The following is a 25,944-nucleotide window of genomic DNA, read 5'->3' as shown; positions in this document are numbered from 1 at the left end:
TGGGATCGTCTCTATGGCCGAAGCCGGCTGTTTCTTGACACCAGAATGGCCGGCGGCGGGAGAAGGGGAAGCACTGGGAGTCGTCGTGTGGCTGGAAATAACGTGGATCTCCCGTGCACCTTTCTTCGCCAGTTGCTTGACCCGCTTGGCAGGCGGGGAAGGCTTGATAGCCGGCCCGGCCTCTTGGCGAGGCCGTTTGGTCAGCCCGGCCCTACCAGCAGGTTTGTCCTTTTTGGCCACGACCGATTTTTTCCCGGCCATAGCAGCGGCAACTACCTCTGTCTTTCTCAAAGGCCGACTACCTAAAAGGATAAAGACAATTCAGTAAGGCGTACAACAGGCAAGGTTGAAGAAAAAGGGGGAATTGAACAACTACCTTGAGAATGGGGGGCCGGGGCTTTCTTAGGTCGGTTACCGAAGAGCCTGTTTAGTACATCCTCGACCGGCGCACCGAAGAACTCTTAAGTGTAATTTTCCCACCACTCACCGAAGGTGTCAGTGCAATGGGTTTCTGGGGTGGCCGGTCGTAGGCGAAATCTTTGGCAGTACTCTTGAAACTCCTTCGCGGCAGTCCTGCACTCGTTCTCTGAAGAGCGAGGCTCGCGTCCGCGGCTCAATACTGTGCGGGAAGAGAGAAGGGGGACGGGACAGCCCTGAAGATAGCCGAGCTGACGGGCAAGGAAGTTCGGATGGTACACTTCCCACCCCGACCGTTTCCCGTCGCAGCCGAGAGGAAGGTCGCGAGCAAGCACGAACGACCCCCAGGTTCGGCGAAGAGCGGCGTCCTCCTCTGCCGCCCACGTAGAGGTAGGCAGTTTGATGGAGGGGGGTAATCACGACGACGACAAATCAGGAATTCGTCGCTTGTGAGATCGTCAAGGGCAAAGAGGTACCTAAACACCTCTTCGGCCTGATGAGGAGGCGTTGGTCGGGAGGCTAGCTGAGGACCAAGAGCCTCTGTTGCTGAGAAATCAGCTATAGCCGGCCGAAGGGAGGCGAAGTACACCTGCAACCAGAGCTGGAAGACCCAGAGAGGGCCATTCTGGTGGGGGTCCACCGTGTGGAGAGTCGCCTCGGCCAGGCAACGGAAGAGGTGGGCAAGAATATTAGAACTCAGCGCCAGGACGCGACCACTGGCCAGGGCTTCGGCCACTGGCATATTCTCGACCAAACATTTGTTTGATTTGGTACAACAAATGTATTTATTGTACCAGTAGAAGAGGAAGGCTTCATGCTCTCCTTCTCGCAGGTCCTCTTCCCCTCGACCGGCGAAGTGAAGGTAGAGGGTGTTGTAGTTGAGAAAGTTCTTGTGGAGCTTCTGTATTTCATCCCTCGACGGGATGTGACCGTCACTATTCAGGGTCTCGAAGGCTCGACGGTCGAAGAGCGTCTTCAGATCGATATTCGACGGGTGCCCGGAGAGGGTCGCGTCGATAGGGATCCCGGTGGCCGAGGTCCCCAAAATGGCGGTGATGTCCAGGATGGTGGGACCAATGGGACCAAGGGGAAGGACCATTGTGTTGGTGGCTGAGCACCAGAAGCATAGAGCGGCCAGGAGCAGCTCCTTGTCAGGGACAATGTCCATCGACGAAAGGAGGATGGCGTCGTAGATGCCCAGGATTTTCCATTTTTCGCCGAAGAGCCGTTCCATTCGGACAACCCAGGTCGCCCAGGTGGTGGTCGTCGAGGGCCAGGAGCCTTGGGGCTTTGCCGCCTCCCATCTCGACCATTCAAACCCTTGGAGCAAGGGTGTAAGGCAGTGTTCCTGGAGAAGACCAGTGATGGTCGGCGGGATTGTTGCCTTGAAGAGAGGACCCAGGATTTGGTGGACGGTGCTCATGTCGTTCTCGAACCGTATATTCTTGATCGAGCTCCGATCAAGGATCTTCTGATGCTGGTCGCATTCCCGGGAAAGCTTGGAGATGAAGGAGGCCATTGTAAAAGCACAGCGTAAGGAGGTTTTTTGGGTTGGGGATTTGAGGACGAAAGCTTGGAATGGAGGAATGCACTTGAGAGCAAGAGTAGGGGATTTCAGGAAGTTTGAGAATGTAAAGTACAAATGAGGAAATTTCGGTATTTATAGAGTAATGGGAGGAAGAGCAATCGTTCGAAATTCAAAACAAAGGGCAAAATCGACCGGAGGAATCGTTGATCATGATGAGCATTTGGGGAATGCGGTTGAGAAGACCGACGGTTTTAGGTTTTGGGGGCGCACGATCGCGTGTGACGGCGAAGTTAATGACGAAAGACGGTTCGACGCCTGCACGATGACAGGAGGGCTCACGGACTGATGAAATGGCTCGCGGATTGAGATAGTGGTCATAATGACGAGACGGTTCGGGCAGGCGCACGCTTCAGACGTCATCATCGGGGATTGGCCATGTTAGGGGATGCCACGTGGCGAGTGGTTTAGCAGGATCAAGATCGTGCGATCATGTTCAATAAATACGCCTTGGAACTCGGGTATTGGGATCCTGAGTGGTAGATTCGCTTCTTCAAGGCCGAAACTCGGCCGAAGGTTTCAGGCCGAGGACCTCAAAAGCGAGGGGGCAATGTTTAGGCCCAAAATAGCAGTTTGGGCCGAGGGAGGTATTACTTTCGGCCCGGGAAGACTACGGCGAGAAAGTCATGGGGGCTTCAGCTCATGGGCTTCTAGGCCTAGATCGGTTAAATCAGAGTGCAAGTCGAGTCCTAATACAATAGGGACCCTCGACGAGATCAGTAAAACTAGAAGGCGAATCCGGCTCAGTTAAGGACTAGATTCGTAGTCCTAGCAGAGGTAGGACTGATTGAGGTAACGTTAATCCGGAGAAGGAAACCTAGTTCGAATAGGATTAGAACTCGGGCTCGGTGTTCTGCTTCTATAAATACAAGACATTCAGCAATGGAAAAAGCCCCACAAAAATCAATACAAAATTGCCCTGCGCAAACTCTCACAACTTGAGATCTTTTTCTTTTCCTTTTTCGCTGACACATCTTCCGTTGGCATCAACAGCACTGTGGAAGCAACCGGTGATATCTTAAGTCGGCATAGATAGCTCTGTCACCGTAGAGTCGGTTGGTCTCGCAGTATCTTCCGTTGGCATCAACAGCACTGCGGCGAGAACGGTCGACTGCCTATCCAAGTCTCGGTCGAGAAGGGTTTTCGAATCCTTGTTGGTCGAGGTCATCTCATTAGCCTTCTCGGCGAGGTGGGGTGTTACAGTTATTACATTCGGCACATTGTAAGCCGAATTCGGTTCGTGAACTTCGCAAATTAGCAGCCTTGTCTTCAGGCTCGAGAGCCCAAGAGGCCGAGAATTGTTCCTTCCTCGGCCGCAATCGCAAGACACAGAAGTCAGCAGCGCGCTCAACGCAACATCAACAAATTTACTCCTCGGCCGACGAGTTGGCACGCCCCGCAATCACCGAAGGACGTAGTTAGCTTAGAATATATTCGGCCTGCGCGCCACGTAGGTTTTGTAATTTCTAGGGTCAACACCTAGTCTGGCAGAGGACCCAAATGCTTTCTCTACCAATGTCGTATATTGAGAAATTGAATTTCTATGTCGGAAAATTTTAAAAATATTTTAAGAAATAGATAATGGAGATGTATAGATATACAGAAAAAGAATAATAAATAATTAAATACGTAGTAAAAAAATTCAATAAACAATAATCAACGGACGAGAATTTACGTATATTGCGTACCGACGTATAGTAGAAAATTTATTGCATGCAGCATGCACGATTCAATTATGAATATGGTTTGGGGACATAGGAAAGGGAAAGCAGAAAAAAGAGGGGTCGAATTGTTGACAAATGCAGAGGCAGACGGGACTTGGCTTCTTCTCCTCCAACCAAAACTGTGTTTCTGATTGAAAATTAGGGTTTTCTTTATCTATCACGAGGAGAACGAAGGGACCAGAATGGTCACAAGCCCGTTCTGATATTTTTTTTTGACGTAAAAAAATTTGTGTTATACACTTATGATCTTTAAAAAATTTCCGTAGGCTCAAGGCCTGAATCCGACGTTTTTACTTTAATTTCTTTCATGGGGTTTGATTGGATGTTGGTGGCTCTTATGGAATTCAGACAATCTGTTGTTTATGAGCTTTAAGGAGAACTTTGGTCTTGAGATTAGTGGAAGGAGATATGAAAATAGTCAAAGAGGCTTGGGTTTAAGTTTAAGAAAGAGGATGATAAGGACAACACTATTTTAACATACTTTAACAAATAAAAAGAATAAAAAGACTAGCAATCAACTAAAATGGTGATTAATTAGTTGTGGATGTGTTCATTAATCTGGACTCGGTTGTTAACTTGTTGGTTTCAATACATTAGGACTGATCTAATCTAATGCATTCGTTTTATATATATAAATCCACTCAATCTATTAGAGCGTAGTATGTCATCTAATGCATACACTATATGAATTAAAAAGAATAAGTGCACAATAAACTATAAATTAATTTTCGAGACTCAGAACAATCCTTTCCAATTTGCAATTTATATACTTTGGTAGTTCGGTTTAAGACGTATAATATATCATAAAATAAACAACTTAGTAATGCTTGTATTTCACACGGCACAACACTGATGAACACACAATGGTGTCTGGAGTGATGCTGAAATGTCTTTATGAGTTTTCCTGACCTTTCAAATGGTGCACTACCGTAACAAAACTACCAGCTGGCATCTTTTGAAAAAAAAAAAAAAAACTTAGTAGTACAAGATGGACACATTTTGTGCGTAAATATAAACATAAATTTGACTAGTTCAAATGTATCCATCAACAGTTTAGATTTTTCTAAAGTTTACAGCTAATCCATATATTAAAACAAATAAAAAGAGAATTCTATAAAATTATAGTACATTATTGTCTTGTATTTTCTTTGTTGATAAAAAAATAATTTACAAAATTTAACTGGTATGAAACTATGAATGAACAAAATCCCTCACGCTAAGTCGTATATGTTGACCATTGAGCCAGAGAGGCAAATCAGAAATGAATCATTTAACAACAAAAAGAAGGTCGAAAGACCGCACAAACAATTAAAAATCTTCACCAAATAAGCATTTTAATTTCTAGTTGACCATTATTGTATGATTCACAGCGTCATAAATTGAATTCAAAACATATCGTGTAGAATCTGAACACAGAAATTGTCATATGGTGGTTGTCTCGTCTTATTTAATGAAGAACATACTATAGAACATGAACAGGGAAAGTACTTGGAAGGAAATTTAAAATTTGTGGAGTACAAAATAGAACATGAACAGGGAAAGTACTTGGAAGGAAATTTAAAATATGTGGAGCACAAAATAGTAAAAGAAGGATGATCGAGGAGGATAATTACATCTTAATCTTGGTTTTGTCGTTTTAATAATTTGTGAAGTTGGGATGATGTTTTGTTTTGTATGGTAGGTTTTGGAGCGCGGGTTGGTTTTTGTTTCATAGACTGTCGTCATTGGAACCTAATTAACAATTAAGGCTGCCGACGCTGTACGTTTCGATGATTAAGGGGGCTAATCACCCGTGTTATATGAAACATGGTCGTTTTCTTTCGACACATGTCAATACAGCTCGGCATACTTGGTGTCATCCTTTAAATTTTAAACCAACTGTGTTATTATATTTGATGTATCGAGCTGTATTTCTGGTACATTGAAATATTTCATTTGTATGTGGGAAAGGAGAAATTTTTTATTATGATGGGCACACGAGTGGTACATCATGTGTTTTGATATAAGTGGTGGAAATTTTTATTTTTTAAATTATTAACTTTTTAATACACATATCCCACTATTTGTATAGTAACATGTGGTGTATCATCTTGTGTGCCGGTTTCATAAAAATCTCTAGGAAAGAGGGTAAGAAGTCAGTGGACCCCACGTGATAAAAAGCCTAAAGCTTGTACATGACAACTGAAGGCTGAAACGTGTGCTGCGTGGGGACCACGTGTCTTTTACCACCTCGTTTTCATAGGATGCTGCCCTCCGCTCCTCCTCCGCTCCACTGTTGGATTGTACTGGTCTTATCTCCTACGCACCTCAATTAGCGTGTGGGTCCCAGTCGCTCAATTTTGGGGTTGTATAACATGTTTTAGAAGGATGAAACTCCTTTCCGTATTCTACCATTATAACCGTTCATCGTATATCGTGTATTAATTTTCGTTGGATATTATTTATATTTAATTTTGAATAAAAAATTCAAATGATTTCTTATAGCACGATGTACGATGAATAGTTACTAGGGATCCTCACAATTTGAATCTGAATGAGATCCAAATTCGTTTTAAAATTACAAGAATCGCACACCGAAAAAATTAATATAATTGGAAAAGGATCCTTGCTAGATCTTTTTTCTAAGGATTCTAGGTATTCCGTGATTGTGATCGTTTACTGTATCTTATGCGATCAGAAATCATTTAAAATTTAAAATTTAAAATTAAATATAAATAGTACTTAACAAAAACTGACCGCACGATATACGATGAACGGTCATAATTACAGAATCTCTAGGAAAAGGATTCGGCGGGGATTCTTTTCGAATATGATTTATATTAAGTACTTACACTAATAATTTTGTGATGGAACTTTTATACCTGTTGTAATGTGCCGATAGTAAATTATAAGTTGGGACAACAATATCAGTGTGGTTTGTTGTTACATTATTTGTGGCTGATTTGTATCTTAAAATCTTAATAACAACTTCCATTGAAAACCTTAGCTATCAACATGGTGAATTTTAATGGAGTTAAATATGTTTAAAACCCATAATTAAGTTTAATGAAAAGCTAATAGAGAATATGCGGTCCAGAACCCACTGACGGAGTAGTCCGAACTGTTCAAGAGAGGGAGAGAGAGATCCAGTCTCTTTATTTTTGTGCAGTAGATCAGTGGGATGAGTTAACAGAAGTTGTACAATTTAAAATGAGTAGTCCGAATATCTCCGTCTGTCAACTTCGGACTGTGAGATTCGAAAAAGATCTCCATTCGAGTTTGAAAACAATTTGGTTTAGCATGCGAGAGGGTTCATTTTCTTGATATTCTTCATGGATAGTTTTCGCACAAACTGAATTTCACGGTCTCCATTAACTCATTTCCTTAGCCCTCACACAAATCAACAATCCTAATTGGGACACTTTGGATGCGGTCCCTATCTATCAATATTTTTTGATTGAAACCTTGTTAGTTTTTAGTTTTTGATTGAGGTCCCTGATATTAATGTAATAATGTAAGTTACTATATTTTTTTAATTAAAAATTAAAAATTGAAAATTTTAATTGTTTATATTAATGAGATTTTAAATAAAACCCATAATTTATGGGATTAAAAATAATAAAATTTAAATTATTCTCTCTATTATATTGTTTGTGTGTGTATACATATATGTATGGGTACATTAACCAAAATTAACAAAAAAAGTTATTGTACCAAAACATGGATACATTCTCAAATCAACGAAAAAGAATGTACCCATATAAGTTTAAACATGGATTAAAAAATTTGAATGGATTTTATATTAAAAAAGGGTACATTTTACATATAACAAATTGATATATTTGAGAATGGGTACATTTAAGATTAAAATAATTGAAAAATTATATGAACGGGTACATTTAAGATTAAAAAATTGAGAATCTTTTTATATATAAAAAAAAACTAATAGGTACAAACTTAATTTAATTTAATTTTTTATTATTTTGGAAATGTTTGAATTGAAAATTAATTAGAAGTTTAATAGAGGTGTGAGTATTAAACCCTAAATTAATTACTAATTTTTATATTAAAAAAATTATATAATAAACATGTAAATTCATTATCACATTAATGCTAAGGACTTGAATCAAAATTTGAAAACTAATAAGGTGTTAGTCAATGAACAATAAAAACTAGGGACCGGATACTAATTTTTCCATCCTAATTTCTTTTACACACTAATCAGCGATCCAGATGAATTGATCTATATGTTCGGATATTAAGATTCAGAGCGGATCTAATTCCTTGTTTATCGTTTGAATTGAACAGTCATGATCCCACATCAACTAAAATTAGGTTGACTTTGTACACAATCTCATCAAAGTGGCTGCAACTATTCATTCTTCATTCTATCAGAAAAAGAAAAAAGTGAAGCTGTTGATGCTTTTCATAGTCGCCGTTCTGTAGCAGTGGACCGCAGGCTTTTATTGTACACTAGCCCACACTCTGACAGTCTCCAAAATAAATAGATAAATCAAGAGATATGATATTCACACACCATTTTTTACTTCTCCCACACTTTTTTGGTTTTCTGCTGTCGGATCGAATGAATCGAAGAAAATCAACGGATATAAATTAATAAGGAGTGTGTGAAAAGTAAAAAGGATGTGTAGATAGCACACCCCTAAATCAATTGATTTTCGTGTAATTGCAAGTATAATTGTATATGGATGTCGTTAATCTTTTGATTAGGTAAGTAATCCTGTTTTATATATCGTCGAAAATTACAATTGTGACCTTCAATTTGTCGTTGATAACTGATCGTTATGTTGTCCATCTTTAATTGCTATATTGTCAAGTTGATTAATATGTCATTGATATTTAATTTTGATAAGTTTAATAAAAATAAAACAAAATCTACATCTTTTCATTACTATCGCTCTGAATACCCCCAATAACACCAAAATATATGCTTCTGATTTTTTTCAATTAATGATATTTTCCCATATACATGTCTCATTTTGTTTAACAGAAATTCAGAGCAAATTTATGTTTTCTGTACTATTGTTTAATCCTGCTATAATATATCAAGCAGTTGCATTAATACTTATCCAACATTGTTACTAAATTTTGACAAAAAAAAAAAACACTGTAACCAAATAATTAAAGACCATTTTTAAGGGTACAAAGAAAAATAAAAAAAATCACATATCAATGTATCATTTACGCGAAACATTGCCACAACAAGTGCATACGTGTTATCTAAGTCAGCCTTTTGTAGGGAACAATGGTGACGAATTCAGATTGTTTCAAGATCTCGCAGGCTGACCGTGTAATTTGGACCATGAAAGAGAAATAGAGAGATACAAATTTGATTTGTGTGAGGTGGATAGTGTGATGACTAATGCTGAACGTTGTGTGATTCGAATTACTCAATTTATCAACTCTGATGATCCGAATAAAATCTTGATTCAATCGTGAAATCTTGCACTTTGATACCCCGCAATCTAATGTCAAAATTCACATGCCCAAAACTTAAACACCACAAATCTTACTTTTGATTTTTGTGTCGTTCTTATATATTGCTTTGGTTGAAAGTATCGTATATAATCATATATGACTACTTTTTACGAGGTCTATTTGTTGAATGATTGATTGGGCTATCTACCTATCACCAATTATGGGGCTAAATCATCAAAAAGGGGAAATTACCAACTTTTTACATGTTTTTACGTTTAATGCGTATAACAGTAATATGTGCACCAATACATGTCTATTGTCCATAAACTAGAAAAATTCGAGACGAGAAATTTGGGTCAAATAAACTATGATACAGTACAAAAATGTTAAAACACATGACGAAATAAAAGTACACGAGCATTCCAAAGTCACTAAACAAGGGAATTGATTTTCGCACAGTATTTTTCTTTCATTCATTGCCACTTATGCTTTGTTTTGTTTAGAGTCACACGTCCTTTATTGGAGACAGATTTGTGACTATTTTTTTACACAATTTTTTAATCATTTTTGGTGGGGCTCATTGTATTTTAACTACTCGGATCGTTTATTTTTTAGAACATCATTCATAGATCATCTTTGAAAAAATAAGACAGATCCAAAACCATTAATACATTTATTTGTAGTAAAGAAAATCGAAGAGTATGGTTCTACAAAGAAACCCTAAACCCTTATATTTATATGGTTGTAGATTTTGGGGACTTATGGTAATCATGATCTTTGAGGGAATACTTAGAAGATATACGGTTCAGATCGTTGAAATACATTATGAAGATAGCCTCATCAGAACATGTAATTTAGGTAAAAAATAGTGTCACGGATCCATTCCACTTTAATTCATGGCTAAATCCTAAAATCAAGATCAACAAATTATTTGTCAAGCTTTGGTAGAAAATTATAATAACTCCATGCCGAAGTAGGGTATAGAAAACAAATATCCAAAAATTATATCATGATAAAAAAGAAAGAACCCCAAATATCCAAGGTTGGTCCAACCCACGGTATTGGAGAAATTTTTTATTGTGACCGGAACACGAAAGGTACATCATGTGTTTTTATATAAGTGGTGGAAAATTTTATTTTTTAAGTTATTAAATTTTTAACACATATATCTCATAATTTGTATAATGATACGTAATGTACTACACTGTGTACCGGTCACATTGAAAAATTTCTCATGGCATTGATGCTCCGATCTATATAAAATAACAAAATCACTACCTTGCTGCGACGGTCCACCGCACCACGCAGCACCCGCAGCGCATCCAACAGCACAGCACAGCACAGCACATTAGAGCGGTGAGCTGTACTACTGACGGTGGTCCAGACCCGGTAATGGAAACATAACATACTCCAACAGCCCAACAGAACTTTCTAATATTGGATACAGCTCACATTCGCTTCCCCCACAAGCGTCGCAAGAGCGTCCGTTTGCGACTGCTTCTGTAAACGCCAAAAGTGCTTTTTGATAATTACAAAAATTTCTGAATAAGCATTCAAGTGTAGAAACGCTTTGATTTTCGACAAATTTTGACATTTATAGCTTTTCGGCTGGTTTGGTATTGCTGTATTTTGAAAAAAAAATTGCTTCTGTTGCGTTATGAGGATAAGTTTATTTTGGCTGCTTTACCTTTTTAGTTTTTTTTTTTCACCCAAATCACCCAAATGTGTGAAAATAAGTTGTTTTTAAGTGTTTACTAAACATTTTTTTGAGCTCAATTTTTTTTATATCTACTTTTTATAAAAACATCTCAGTATCAAACCAGTACAAATACTTAAGAGAAAAGGTGTTTTTTACAGAAGCAGTCTTGACTTAATTGCCATTCTTACGTTCTATCGAGGGTAAATTCGCCAATTCGTCTCCGATTAATAAATATCGCAGATTCTAATTAAATTAAAGGAACAAAAGATAAAGGAAAAAAGAAGCATTCCCCATGCTTATTAATTAGTTTTTTATTTTGTTGTCTTCTCCGTTTTTATTTTTCTTTTTAATTTTTCAAAAAAATAATACAAAATTTAAGGTGATGGTTTTTTGGAGGCTTTTTCTAACGTCTTACCTTTTAAAGTGACACCTCAGTCCGAATATTTCACTCTCTTCTCGCACCCACCACACCACCACCACCACCGCAATCCATTTCTTCTTCTTCTCCTTCTCCTTCTTCCTCTTTCTCTCTCTTTCTCTCCCCGCGCTCTTCCACAACCTCCACCTCCGTCGCACTCTCTCTCTCTCTCTAAAACCGACACTCGCCGATAACAAAATTCCGAATTCGGATCTCCATTTCGGAGTCTCGGTCTCGGTCTCGGAGTCTGATACTCTCCGCATCGGAGTGTTTCGGAAGCTGCATTAGTTCCGGTAAGCTGATTCCCCCACGCATTCTGTCTCCACCGACTTCTTTTAATCTCTGCTCGTCACCGCCATCTACCAGAAGCTTCTCATACACGAGAGATGAAAAATATTTGAAATTAAAATAAATAAATAAATGCGGTTTTCTGCTGATAATTCGTCTTTATTCTGCTTCCTGGAAACAGACTGTGATTTTTTATGCGATTTATTACTTCATCAAATTAGAAATTTTCATCTCTTTCTGTCGGTGAGGTTTTCTCCGCTTGTTTCCACCGATTTTCCTGTTCATCTTTTTGCTTTTGTGTTGAACGATTTCGTTCGTGTTTCCGATTTTCTAATTTTGTTTCCGTTTCGTATCGGATTTTTGAGCTTTTTCAGTGTCAGTGTATTACGGTATTAATCTCTTTAAATCCGTAGGATCTCCAGCTAAATATAGCTCCGTAATCAAGATCTCGTCGTTCTCCGTTCTTCATTAGTCGACATGTCGTTTTTGTGATTTGCATCTGCATTTTCTGTTCTTCGCAATGCTCTTGCAGAAATGGAACTTCTGAGTTTTCTTACCATTATTTGACTTGGATTTTAAACTGAATGACTCAAGTTTTTAAGTTTCTAATTACTTTCCTAATCAGTATTTTTGTTTCTTAATTAATTTAATTCAATCGGTTTCCTTTTTTCTCGCAACTAACAAACAACTACTATTTTGAATCGTAATTTATGCAGACATTACAGTCTAATATGGACCGACGGGGTTGGCCGTGGAAGAAAAAGTCGTCGGACAAGGCGGCAGCGGAGAAAGCCGCCGCCGCAGCGGACTCTCTTGCCAGCCAGGCACAGACTGAGCAAGTAAGTTCATTGACAGTAAATTAATCAGTAATATTTTGCATATTCACTACATTGACTCAGTAAGTAGGCATTTCTAGCATGTTTTCGTTATGCAGTTTTGAATTTTTAATGAATTTGTCTCAGCAATTTCTGTTCTAATTAGATGGATTATTTAGTTTTTAATGAATTTGTCACAGTTGACAGCAATTTCTGTTGCAATTTGATGGATTATTTAGGTTTCTACAAATTTAGTAATAGTTATTTTTCGGTTTTGCTTCTTATGCAATCAGGAGAAGTACAAAAAACCAAATTATGTGCAAATTTCTGTGGAGCAATATTCGCATCTGACCGGTTTGGAGGAGCAAGTGAAGAATTACGAGGATCAAGTGAAGAATTATGAGGATCAAGTTCAGACATTGGAGGACGAAATTAAGGATTTGAATGATAAGCTCACTGAGGCCGATTCCGAGATGACTACCAAAGAGAGCTTGGTTAAACAGCATGCTAAAGTTGCCGAAGAAGCCGTCTCAGGTATGATAATAATGATATTGGTGTAAGTAACTCGACTACAGAAAAAATAAAGTTCTTGATTGGGTGCTGATCAAGGATTTCTTGAGTTGACACTTGACAGAAATTAATTTATTTAAAACGCCTGTTTGCCGCAGGTTGGGAAAAGGCTGAAGCGGAGGCTCTCGCATTGAAAACTCATCTAGAATCTGTGACTCTTTTGAAGCTCACTGCTGAAGACCGGGCCGCACATTTGGATGGTGCTCTTAAAGAGTGCATGCGACAGATACGTAATCTTAAGGAAGAACATGAGCAGAAAATACAAGACGTTGTTTTAACCAAAAACACACAAGTTGACAAAATCAAGCATGAGCTCGAAACGAAGATAGCTAATTTAGATCAAGAACTCCTAAGGTCTGCTGCTGAAAATGCCGCTATTTCCAGGTCCTTACAAGAGCGTTCGAATATGCTATTCAAGATAAGCGAAGAGAAGTCACAAGCTGAGGCAGAAATTGAGCATTTTAAGAGCAACGTTGAGTCTTGTGAAAGGGAAATACATTCTCTGAAGTATGAACTCCATCTAGCCGCCAAGGAGCTAGAAATTCGGAATGAGGAAAAGAACATGAGTATGAGGTCTGCCGAAGCAGCCAACAAGCAGCATATGGAAGGTGTTAAAAAAATAACTAAGCTTGAAGCAGAGTGCCAAAGATTACGTGGTCTTGTGCGGAAGAAGTTACCTGGTCCTGCTGCACTTGCACAAATGAAGCTAGAGGTTGAAAGTTTAGGCCGAGATTATGGAGAAACTCGATTAAGGAAGTCTCCTGTTAAGCTTTCTAGTCCACAAATGTCCCCACACATGTCCCCAGCGACTGAGTTTTCTCTTGATAATGTACAGAAGTTTCAAAAGGAGAATGAATTTCTCACAGAACGTTTATTAGCAATGGAAGAAGAAACAAAGATGCTGAAAGAAGCTTTGGCAAAGCGTAACAGCGATGTGCTGGATTCAAGGAGTATGTATGCTCAGGCAGCCAGCAAGCTTCAAACATTAGAAGCACAACTTCAAATCAACAATCTACAGAAAGGCTCGCCAAAATCTGTTGTTCAGATCACCCCTGGAGGTTCGTCAAGCCAGGACGCAAGCAATCCACCAAGCTTGACCTCCTTGTCTGAAGATAGTAATGATGACACCAGAAGCTATGCTGAGTCTTGGGCCACAACATTGGAGAAGAACAATGCAAAGTCAAACAAATCTGAAAGTCAAAACGACTTGAATCTTATGGATGACTTTCTGGAGATGGAGAAGTTGGCTTGTTTGCCAAATGACTCGAATGGAGCCATCTCTAGTAAGACATCCGAAAGAGAGAGTCATGATGCTATGGGAGATGTCACGGCCGCCAAAGATGTCCAATCTGAGCAGCAGCATGATTCAAGTCCCTTGGTAGGTGACCAGGCATCTTCTAATGCGGAATTGTCAGGATCCAGTCCTGAATCTGATGAAAGCCAGCTGCCACTGGTGAAACTCCGTTCGAAAATCTGTATGCTATTGGAATTCTTATCTAAGGAAACCGATTTTGGGAAAGTTGTTGAGGATATCAAACTTGTAGTCCAGGAAGCACAAGATACTCTGCACCCGCACACTGTAAAGTGTGTTTCTGAGGAAGTTCACAGCTCTGATGCCCTATGTGACCGGCAGGCAAATCCTGATGATTCTGGTTTAACCACAGAAAAGGAAATCACTTTGTCCCAGCCAGCCACAGAGACCATGAAAGTAATAAGCAAAGATCTGGCATCTGCCATTTCTTTGATCCATGACTTTGTGCTGTCCCTGGGCAAAGAAGTGATGGAAGTGCATGACACGTTTCCGGATGGCGATGGATTGACCCTAAAGATTGAAGAATTCTCTGGCACATTTAGTAAAGTTATTCATGGAAACTTAAGTTTGGGTGAATTTGTTCTTGGCCTTTCGCATGTTTTAGCAAACGCCAGTGAACTCAAATTCAACGTTCTAGGCTTCAAGGGTGTTGAATCAGAAACTAACAGTCCTGATTGCATTGACAAGGTAGCATTACCAGAGAATAAGGTAGTTGAGAAGGATTCATCACAAAGGTTTCAAAATGTTTGTGTCCACATTCCTAATCATACGAACCCTGAAGTTCCTGACGATGGAAATCTTGTCTCCGGCTATGAACCAAATGCCGAGCCATGCAAAATCTCGCTGGAGGAGTTTGAACAACTGAAATCAGAGAAAGATAACCTGGCAACGGATTTGGCAAGATGTTCTGAAACTCTAGAGATTACAAAGTCTCAATTACAGGAAACTGAGCAGCTTCTTGCTGAAGCTAAATCACAATTTGCTTCTGCTAAGAACTCAAATAGCTTAGCCGAGACGCAGCTGAAATGTATGGCAGAATCATACAGGTCACTAGAGTCACGAGCTCAGGAGTTAGAAACTGAACTGAAGCTTCTGCAAGTCAGAAACGAAACTCTGGAAAGCGAGCTACAAGAAGAGAAAAGGAACCATCAAGATGCTTTGGCCAGGTGCACGGAACTTCAAGAGCAGTTGAAAAGGTTAGCGTCAATCTCTGTTCCATCGGTGGCATCTGTTGCTTGATAGCAAATGAAAAAACAAAACTATTGAGCATTCAATTTATTTGGTCTCAGGTTTGGCGATCGACTCTAACTTTCACATTTTCCTTTTTTTATGCCAGCAATGAGCGTTTGGAAGCTGAGACTGAATTCAAGACAAAACAGGTGAGGCGACGTTCAATTTCTGCTTGTTTCTTTTCTGTCCGTGCTTGGTTGTTTTTTGTGTTGTCAACATTGATCTATCCTGGCCTACCGAAGCAAGTGGATGCTGATAGCTTGAACATTTATATTGTGTAATCACAGGACAGGGAGTTGGCAGATGCAGCGGAGAAGCTTGCCGAGTGTCAAGAAACCATATTTCTTCTCGGCAAGCAGTTGAAAGCATTGCACCCTCAAACAGAGGTCGTGGGATCTCCATACAGTGGGAGGAGTCAAAAGGGTGAAGGGTTCACCGAGGATGAACCCACTACCAGTGCCATGAACTTGCAAGACTCAGAAAAAGGTGAGACGGAAGGCGCTTCTTCTGTCAATGTAAACAGAGTGGTGGGCAGCGAGTCTCCCATCAACCTGCATAACTCTCCATGCCCATCCGACACAGAGGCAGGCACTCTCTTAAAATCACCAGTCAGTTCCAAAAGTCCGAAACACAAGTCTTCCAAGTCAACTCCCTCATCTACGTCTTCTACCCCAACACCAGAGAAACATCAGCGCGGCATCAGCAGATTCTTCTCCTCAAAAGGAAAGAACGGTTATTAGGCTTGCAGCTCGAAAGCCTGAATCGCATTTTCTCGTTGGAAAGGCCGTTGAAAGGAACAATTAGAACCAGCACCGAAGACAGAAACCTCCTTCATTCGCGCTATAAACGCCATTTCCCGGGAATTCCTGGGTGTGAAGGCGGAGGTAATTTTGTAACCAATGGCTGTATATGATATCATCCCATATCTGTTTATTCGTTTTTTTCTGTCCTTCGCACGCCGCGTCTGTATTTTCGGGTTAATCGGAACAATGACATAGTTTATGAACTGTTTCAAAGTATTTGAATACAAAATGTGTGTCACAGTTGTTATATGATTTCTCATTCGTTTTAGCAAATGAACACCGGATTTGTGCCTGGTCGGATTTGACCATTTGCTTCCAGTTTGTTGCTTACTATTGGCTTTAGACTATGACGGGCTTTGTATCCAGTCGGGCCTGTCCAAGCCCAGACTGTATTTAATGTGTGAATGTGTAATATGGGTATTTGAGTGGACCATATATATTCATTGTAGGAGAGTTTCGAACTTAGGTGTATAGAGGAAGACATTGTTCTTACTAACTTGTTCAAGCTAGTTTATAAGTATTAAGAGCATTTACCCTTTGTACATGAGGTCCTATGTTCGATTTTCTCTTCTCCTATGACGTTTGGATACTAAAAGTATACATATTTAAGGGATGCCTGAAATAAGTCTATTTGAGGGATACTCTTTTAGGAGCTAGTCCTTATTATATTTCAGTAATCAAAGCCGTCTAGTTTCTAATTACTCAATTAAATGATTGATAGCAGATAGTGCATTATCACAGTGGTGGAATACAATTATGTCTATGTATTCTGGTGTGGGTTCAATCTCCATCGATCATCCTCCACCTAACAACTGACAATTTAACCCACTAACACTATCGTTTGTAAAAATAAAATAAAAAATTAACTGAATGATTGTTATTTTAGACTTTTAATGTTTGTTGAAATATGGTTGTTGTTTATTTTTCGGGAGTATGATTCTCCTATGTTATTTTCATCTTCTTCTCTCCCCTCCACTCACAGTTTTTTTTTTTTTTTTTTTTTTTGTCTTTCTCTCTCTATAGAAAATCAATACAAGATATTAACGTGACTTAATCGTAACCGATTAAATAGAAAGGGAGAGAAGCTGAGAGATTAGACGGGGAGACAATCCTCCTTCCATTTTTTGTGGATTGTTCATTACTTTTCCTAAAAAAAATAGTTCCAATACAAGATAAAATTCAAAACGGTCCCACAAAATTATCTGAAGGATCCCTAAATAGAATCTTAATTCTTTTTTTGGTCAATAATCCTAATGGATTTTACATGATCCCTTGATTTGGTAGCGAATCGAAAACGATACTTATTACTCATAACTTACATTTAACAAAAATTGATTTGCGAGAAGTCAATCCAGATTCTCCATCAAAGAGAGAGGTTTAGTGTACTATAAATACCACATGATTTCAAACGTTCATCACACACCAAACTATATAGTAACTAACTAATATCGTCAGACCATATGACTTCCATCAACTTTGCTCGAGCCCTTTTCATGGTGTTTTTCTGCATCGTGTTATTTCGTCTAAGCTCAGGTACGCATTGAAATGAAATCATTTTACAAACACTATGCAATATGTATAGTCGAGAGCAAGCCTTGGTGCAACGAAAGGTAACAGGTTTGAGTCGTGGAAATAGCCTATTTGAAAAACAAAAGTAAGTTTGCTTAGGTTTCCCCTCCCTCGATCCTTGCAGAATAGGTTTCTTGTTGGCTTGGGGTCGCACGGTCACACTGACATTGTTACGATCACGTATTTTACGGAGGAATTACCTTAGTTGTTTGTTTGAATTTTGCAGGCTACAATGTTGCGGAGGTTCCTTCAGGGCAAAGGCATTGGGCCTGGGGGCCGTGCGAAAAGGCCAAGCCTGACTGCAACACTTTTTGCATTAAGCTTGGTATAAACCCTCGATTTGGTGGCTATTGCAAAGTGAATGAAGTTGGAATAAACATGTGTTATTGTCGCGTTTGAGGATGCTGCAGATCATATGAATATATAGAGTTGGGAAGTACAACCCTAATTTCATTTTCTCATCTGTATAATTGAGTTGTACGGTCTTTAATTAATAAAAATTTCATAAACTACTTGTGATCCAAATGTTAGATTGGGTGTCACTGACACTGGTTCTAAAATTAGTATCGCCGTCTAGAAATGGTGACCACTAGTTCAATAAATTGTGACACACTTTCTGGAAGCAGTGACACCGTGGTTAGAAATAGTGATATTATTTCTAGAAATTTATTATATTTAAGAAACAATATTTTCTTATGAGTATTTATTAATAAAATTTCATTAAGTGTTTTTTGCTAAAAGTTTGTTGATAATAATTTTGTTGAATTTTTGTATGTGATAAATAATTCATGTTATTATGTTTTAAAAATATGACTGATTTTTTACTTTTATAAAAATAAAAATAGAGAGAGAGGAGGGGGGGGGGGTGTTGGGTAGGAAGGAGAAGGAGCGACTTGTGAGAGAGAAGAGAAAGATGATGATGATGGATGAAGGAGGAAGAGAGATGATGGTTGTTAACTCGCGATCCCTTCCGACTCCAAGAGGCCCAAGGAAGACCAGGACCCGACAAGATTTGGAGGACGATCTCGAGCGCTTATGGAAGGATTTGGATCCTTTCCTGAGCTAATGGAGAGGATCCTTCTGACCAAACATTGTGGCCCGTTGAATTTTTATCCAATTGCTACAAATAGGGAAGTCCATTTAAAGTTATAATAATTATAGTCGTTGGATGAAAATCCAATGACCCACAATGCTTGGTCAGGAGGATCTCTCCATTGGCTCAGAAGAGGATCCAAATCCCTTATGGAAGATTGCTTGGCAGTCCAGTGTGTCTATCAGCAATGAGGCCGATACATTTACTAAAGTTGGAAGAAAAAAATACATTTGTTATTGTCACTTTTGAGGATGTTGCGGATCATATGAATAAATACAGTCGGGACGTACCCTAATTTCATATTCTCATCTGTTTAATTAATAAAGCTTTCTTTAACTAATTGTGATCGAACTGTTACCTAGTTACTGTCTTGTTTATGATGATAATTTTTGTCCTCCCTTCGCTTTCGTGCTGGACTCTTTTAAAAGTTCAAATCATTTGAGGGAGCTTCAATTGAGGGACTCCATAAATTTGTTTGAGGATACTCTTTCAGGACCTAACCCCATTGTATTTCAATAACTTAAGTTAGTTTTTTAGGGTGAACTATTGATTTTGATTTAGTCCTTAAATTATTATTTGAGTAAAAATTAGGTTCTTGAACTATTTTTTTGGAAAAATCAGTCCTTAAACTAATAAAAATCTGCTAATTACATCCATAATATTAGATTCGTAGCTATTTTATTCAATTTTTTATCAATTTAAGTCACTTGACTTGCATGTGATGCACTTTAGAGGGATGATTGGTAGTTCTTCATAATTTAAGGATTTATTTTCTTTGAAGAAATATGGTCTGGTGTTAACTTTAGATGGTGATTCTAGAGGATATTGTGAAAATGACCAGTCATTCTAGAGGATAAAAGGGATCACGAACAAACAATCACTCTTTTGATTAGGATTCTGAAACATCAGAGAATTGAGAGAAGTTCTCAAATTTTGATTTATAATATGATAGATAACAAACCTAATGCCAAAATGACCTATTTATAATATAACCAAGCCTTAGAAACCCTAGGAATTTAAATAGGAAAGGAATCAAACAAATAACAAAACATCAAAAGATCCTAAAATATTAAAACACAAATAAAACACATTAAACGACATAATTCGCTCAAATTTTGCCTGAAAAGTAAAATACATCCACTTTCGGGATATGACAACATCAAATATTTTTTTAACCTATGAATTACTAATTCTCGAATCACTTTTTTTAATTAAATGGCATGCTTCTTCCTTTTAACTTTTCCGTATCTAAAATAACATCAACTTTGTCCTTCGTCATTTTAAGTTTTCCCTTAAAGTTTGTTCTTGCAAAAATTATTCATCCGAAACCATTTAACCACCCAAGTCAATGAATTGCTATTTTACTGTTTTTAGAAAGAATAATGCTAGGAAGACTAACTATTTAGTGAAAAAAATGATAGCTTAACCTAATACCCTATACACCGGTGGATAAATCTAAAAATCTTTTTTAAAGAGTTGCTTACATGTCCTCGTATGGTCATATTACAGTCGTTTGGTGAACATAATAACATAAACGAATGTCTTTATAGTTTTGAATTTGATTTAGTTTTTAGCAAGAATGATATTTTTATGATCAACTAATAAAAAACAAATAGTTCAAATATATTTATAAAATGCAAAACGGGCCACTATCTGAGAAATGTATTTTTTCTTTTTGTCAATAATCCTAATGAATTTACATGATCCCTTGATTTGGTAGCGAATCAAACAAGATACTTACTCATAACTTACATTCTCCAAAAACTGATTTGCTAGATGTCAATCCAGATCCGAGAGTTTTAGTGTACTATAAATAGACATGCTCTAACAACATGATTTCAAACATTCATCTAAATAGCAAAAAACTCAGACAATATGAATTCCATCAACTTTGCTGGAGGCCTTTTCTTGGTGCTTTTCTGCATCGCGCTATTTTGTTTGAGCTCAGGTACGTATTGAATGAAATCATTTTACGAATATTATGTTGTATATACGGTCACAGTTTTACGACCAGTTATCTTAGGGAGGAATTAATTACCTTTTCTTTTTTGTTTGTTTGAAATTTGCAGGCTAGAGAGTCGCGGAGGTTCTTGCAGAGCAATGGATATAACCGTACGGGCTGTGCGAAAGTGCCAAGCCTGACTGCAACACTTCCTGCAGGCAGCGAACATAATAGTCTCGTATATATGGTGGATATTGTAAAATGAATGAAGATGAAAAAAACATATGGTATATATTGATGCTTTTGAGGATTTATAATTTCATATTACGATTAAATACAGTTGGGACAACCCCAATTTAATTTTCACATCTGTATAACTGAGTTGAACCAACTGTTTAATTAATAAAAAAAAATTCATAACTAATTGTGATCGAAGGTTTTGTTTTGGGAGGGTTGGTTCACTATGCTTAATTAACATAATAAATCAGTAAAATCATATATCCACAGATAATTTTTTTTTTCTTTCACAAATGAGAGTCTCGAACCGTGAATCTTAAAAATGCGGATGGACAGAAAACTAACTAGGACAAGGAGTCGAAACCAGTTAACAAAACGAATTACACCTACAAACGCAGTGGAATTAAAACACAGTTTGCCAGTAGCAGTTAATATCTGCTTATCTTCTGGTTTTTATATAGGATTATGTTAGATAGACCAACTTTTTCGATCAAATTTATAAATCATGCGATGCTTCACCAATTAAAAATAAGTACGTTAATCAACATTTAAGTAATAATGCAATCATCAATAACCACGTAATGTGATCTACATAATTTAGTTTAAATAAATTATCTCCCTAGCATTAATTACCCTTTCATATATGGGGAATTTATTCTGCTTCAATTAAGGCTAAAGTTTGGGCTTCGATCACGTTTCGGATTCGTCAGGGCAGGACGTAGTCAAAGCTTGGTTTCTTGCCGGACATTCTGTGCACAACGAGTCTTAGGAAAACTAATGAAAAGGGCTTGAAAACTTTGAGTTTTAATGATAAGGACAAAATAAAGGGTAAAGTGAATAGTACCAGGATTGACTTTTTAGTGTAGAAATGTGGTTTTTCGTTAAAGTGAACAGTACCAGATGCTTTTCGTTAAAGTTCTCCAAAGTCTTTCCATCTGTTAATATCATAATTTACGGATTTTTAAATTAAATCTCTATACATACAAAATCAATTGTTGATCAGAGAAGGGGCTTTTGTGAAAAAATAAATAAATAAACCTGTAAAAATATTGATCTCTTACTTTCTCACTTTTAACATGGCCGTTAGTTGTCCAGAAAAGATGAAGATCAGTCTTAAATCTTAAATAATTAGTTTGTCCATGCATGCTACACAGATTTCTGCAGGTTTTAATTATTTAGGAGTAATGCTAGATCATATATTTATATTACATTGGTGTATTATATGCGACAAAGATTCATACAACCATTAACCAATTAGATGAATTCATTGATTGACCAGTTAAATACACATCACTTGTCATGTCAAATGGTACACCAATGTGCTATAAAAATGTGATCTTCCTAACACTTTTTTTATTTAGCAGAGAAGATTATTGTTTTGAAAAAGTTAGTTAGCAAATTGGTTTATTTTTTTGTAGGGTACTGTTGCATTTTACGTTTTACAGTTCAAGATTGTTTTCATATTTGTTTCATAATAAAGTCTTGTAGTCTTTAAGCTATACGTTCGGCGTACATAATATATATGTGCCGTTAAATAAGAATCAACATTTGCAATTAGTAATTCTTCTTTTCTCGTCCCTTGATTGCTTAACAGTTCTTACTGCCTTTTTTTTTTTTTTTTTTTTTTTTGCAAAAAACAGACTAGCTGGCCTACCTTCCGAAGTCGGCAATACTCACAACGGCATTTCAGCTTTCCTTGATCAGCATCATGAGATTCACCAACGCTAGTAATCAAACCAAGAAAGTGTTGTGTAGAATACAGATATGAAATTCATCTCTAACCCACTAACCACCATATGGTGATTGATAATTTTGTTCTCACTTCGCTGTCGTGCTGGACAATGGACCCTTTAAAATTTCAAATCAGTGGGATTGAAACAGTTGCTTAATAGCGGGAAAAGCTGCTGATGAATATACATACTATAGGAAAGGAAATGAAAGAAACGTGGTAGCCCACGGTTTGCCAGAAACAAAGAAATCTAACATATCTACTAAGTGGAAAATCCAACATGGCTACCCTACAACGTTGCCCACCTCCCAACATGCATGGCTCTCCTTGTCCATCACCCAACTCATCTCTCGCTCTCCAACTCAACTCTACAACCCTCCAAGAGGAAAAGAATCAAATTAGATAACAAAAACATTATATAGTCAATGGCATTTAAATCCATCCAAAGTGCATTTGGTATACTCTCGAACCTTTTGACTGATCTATCAAAATTTCATACAGATGTACATCGGTTTATTTTGTAAGATGACAGATGTAGACTTTTCACACACTTCAACAGACTCTTGAAACATATTTATATCATCCATGCATGGGAGAAAAAACTTCAGTATAAGTGCCGACCAAACTACGTCATTTCTAAAACAATATTTTCTACAAAAGTATGAGACTTAATGTATTTTGACGTTACCATACTCCACGCTCGTCACTCTCCAACTCTCCAAGAGGAAAATGATCAAAGTAGATAATAAAAGCATTATAGTCAATGACACATATCAAAGAAACCCACTTCGATCCACCCAAAGTGCAATTTCGTAGACTCTTGTCCCTTGAGATGAAATAATATCATGTTCATGCAGGGACGTACTTGTTCTTCTCTCTCTCCTTTTTTGTGTCGACAGTTGTTATTGTCAAATCAAGATTGCAAAGAGATTGAGTTTGCCTGCACTTCCTCCTCCCTTTTTGAGGTGAAAAACTATTGGAAAGTGGAGTTAAATCTTTTCGTTTCAGACATATCTTTCAAGCCATGTTAAAGAATCAAATATTCATGATTTAGAGTGAATAATTCCAACAATTAGAGGAAGTTAATGTTTTGTTTTTGTCAAACATAAACTTCATTGGTAGAAGAAGATGTTTCTGGAGATAAACATAAAAACAAATTGTAATTAGGTCAAAATGACAAAGAAGCCCAAACAAAGCACATGATAATCCAATCAGACTCAGCCCGCTAATACAAATCGTCACCACCATAATCACCATGCACTTCGCTATTTCATCGCTCAGGTCAATGGATTTACCGTCAGCACCAACAGAAACCAAAGGATTCATATCCCTTTCCCTTAATTATTCAATTATGCCATGCATGTTGCCTGTTGTCTGTTGCCTGCTGATTACTATCCATAATGTGACCCGAGAGCAACTTGATTTGATATCATTGAGTGCTCTTGATTATAATTCCATTGTATTATTAGTCTGAATATTTCCATTATATCACAATAATTAAGCTCACTATTTCTTTCTGCCCAACTTTATTCTTGATTAAGCACTCTAGCTGGTTTCTAATTCAGATAACGACTGGTTCATATTTGGACACAGAGATGCTGAATAAGACTTCAGAGATTATAGACATATATTTAAAATTAGTTTTAGTCTTTTGTAAATATACTTTCTCTAATTGTTTCTCTGATTCTACTATAGCACATGTGATTTTTGTTTCTTTTTCAAACGAGTGGTCCCTAAGTTCTTCGTTTTGGTGTCTCTATCCAACTTCTCTTGGCTTTATCACAAAATTAATAAAACTAATTAAACCCGTCATTCATGGTTTACTGTATCAAATCAGTGGATGAACTTGCATAGAATCGAGACCCGTATGCGAAACTTCTCACACGTTGTTTTGAGTATTCACTTGTCTGCATGGTATCCCGTGATTGGACTTTGACGTCACAATTTCATGTAAAATCTTCTCATATGAATATCGCATCAAAAACTTCATATGTACGTCTTCATGCTTCATCCTTTGGTAGAAAAATATTACAAAAAAGTAGGGAGTTGATACATGAACACACAGAGAATCATAGATCCACCAATGCTCTTATGTCGAGACAGAATCGATGAAATCCAATTTAAGTTTTGCAAGTTAGCGGTAACTTCTAAACTAATTAATAAAACTAATATATAATTACTTAGTGTGTAATTTAATTGGATACCGGATAAAACTTTGTTAGCATGATTAAGTGAGTACAGGCAATTTCTTATATTTTATTGTTAATTTCATAATTTTTCCAAGCAAACGGTCCACTTCTCAAAAGACTCAACAGCCACTTGCCCAACTGGCCATGTTCGCTTCTATGACCTTCATACTGTTAATATTTATATATATGTAGGGTCGCAAGAGAACAATTTTTTACACATACTTTGACATTTATTTTGTAAGGTTTATTCTATAATTTTTTTTCAAGAATTCGAACGCTCTATATTTCAATTCATTATTTATAAATTATCCTAGTAAAGATAAGACAAATTTGAAACTATTAAGATATTTATTCTTGTGAAAAAATAGACGAATACGGTTTTGCAAAAAAATACTAAAATTACTATTATTTAATCCAACAATTATAGTTTCAAATTTGGGTCATTTTTTGTTGACATGATCTTTGCAAGAAGACCTAATAATAGACAGTTTGGATTGTTAAAAAAACATTACAAAATGAGCACTACAAAAATAGGTGTAACAAAATGTGTGTCCCCTATCGTAACACATACACACACATATATATATATTTTGGGATGTGATATCCACACACCCCTTTTTACTTCTCACACACCCTTCTAATTTTAGGCCGTCGAATTTGATGAATTAAATAAGATCAAATGATATAAATTAACAAGGAATATGTGAGAAGTAAAAAAGAAAATGTGTGAATAGCACACCCCTATGTTTATTTACTTCAAACTTCATATATAAAACCGTAGATTCATTAGCTCCAAAGTCAAAAGATTTAAGCAGATCTTCGGGCTGCCTTATGGTTTCTATATCAACATAAATTATATTAATCAAATAATTAAAATATTTACGTGCCTTTTTGGGGTTTGGTTTG

General features: G+C 37.5%; 1 protein-coding gene and 1 long non-coding RNA gene across 2 annotated transcripts; both read left to right on the top strand.

Annotated features, from left to right (window-relative positions):
• Nucleotides 1-11,241: 11,241 nt before the first annotated feature.
• LOC103440264 (filament-like plant protein 4) lies at nt 11,242-16,531 on the top strand. The gene is made up of 6 exons (XM_008378936.4): nt 11,242-11,554; nt 12,266-12,388; nt 12,658-12,898; nt 13,033-15,442; nt 15,583-15,625; nt 15,764-16,531. The coding sequence occupies exons 2-6, from the start codon at nt 12,281-12,283 to the stop codon at nt 16,214-16,216; spliced, it is 3,255 nt and encodes a 1,084-aa protein (XP_008377158.3). The 5' UTR covers nt 11,242-11,554; nt 12,266-12,280; the 3' UTR covers nt 16,217-16,531.
• A 4,185-nt stretch (nt 16,532-20,716) lies between these two features.
• On the top strand, nt 20,717-21,318 carry LOC139198349 (uncharacterized). Its single transcript, XR_011583773.1, has 2 exons — nt 20,717-20,889; nt 21,011-21,318. It is a non-coding gene; the product is annotated as an uncharacterized lncRNA (long non-coding RNA).
• Nucleotides 21,319-25,944: the final 4,626 nt, after the last annotated feature.

The sequence above is a fragment of the Malus domestica genome, chromosome 08 (assembly GCF_042453785.1).
Source record: "Malus domestica chromosome 08, GDT2T_hap1".
Classification (NCBI taxonomy): Eukaryota; Viridiplantae; Streptophyta; class Magnoliopsida; order Rosales; family Rosaceae; genus Malus; species Malus domestica.
This window is presented reverse-complemented; position numbering and strand designations above follow the sequence as displayed.

Bases quoted from the DNA above. Each gene is read 5' to 3' on its own strand.
- LOC103440264 (XM_008378936.4), top strand. From the start codon at position 12,281: ATGGACCGACGGGGTTGGCCGTGGAAGAAAAAGTCGTCGGACAAGGCG. The intron at 15,443-15,582 runs GTTAGCGTCAAT...TTTTTATGCCAG, and splicing joins CTTCAAGAGCAGTTGAAAAG to CAATGAGCGTTTGGAAGCTG. The intron at 15,626-15,763 runs GTGAGGCGACGT...GTGTAATCACAG, and splicing joins CTGAATTCAAGACAAAACAG to GACAGGGAGTTGGCAGATGC.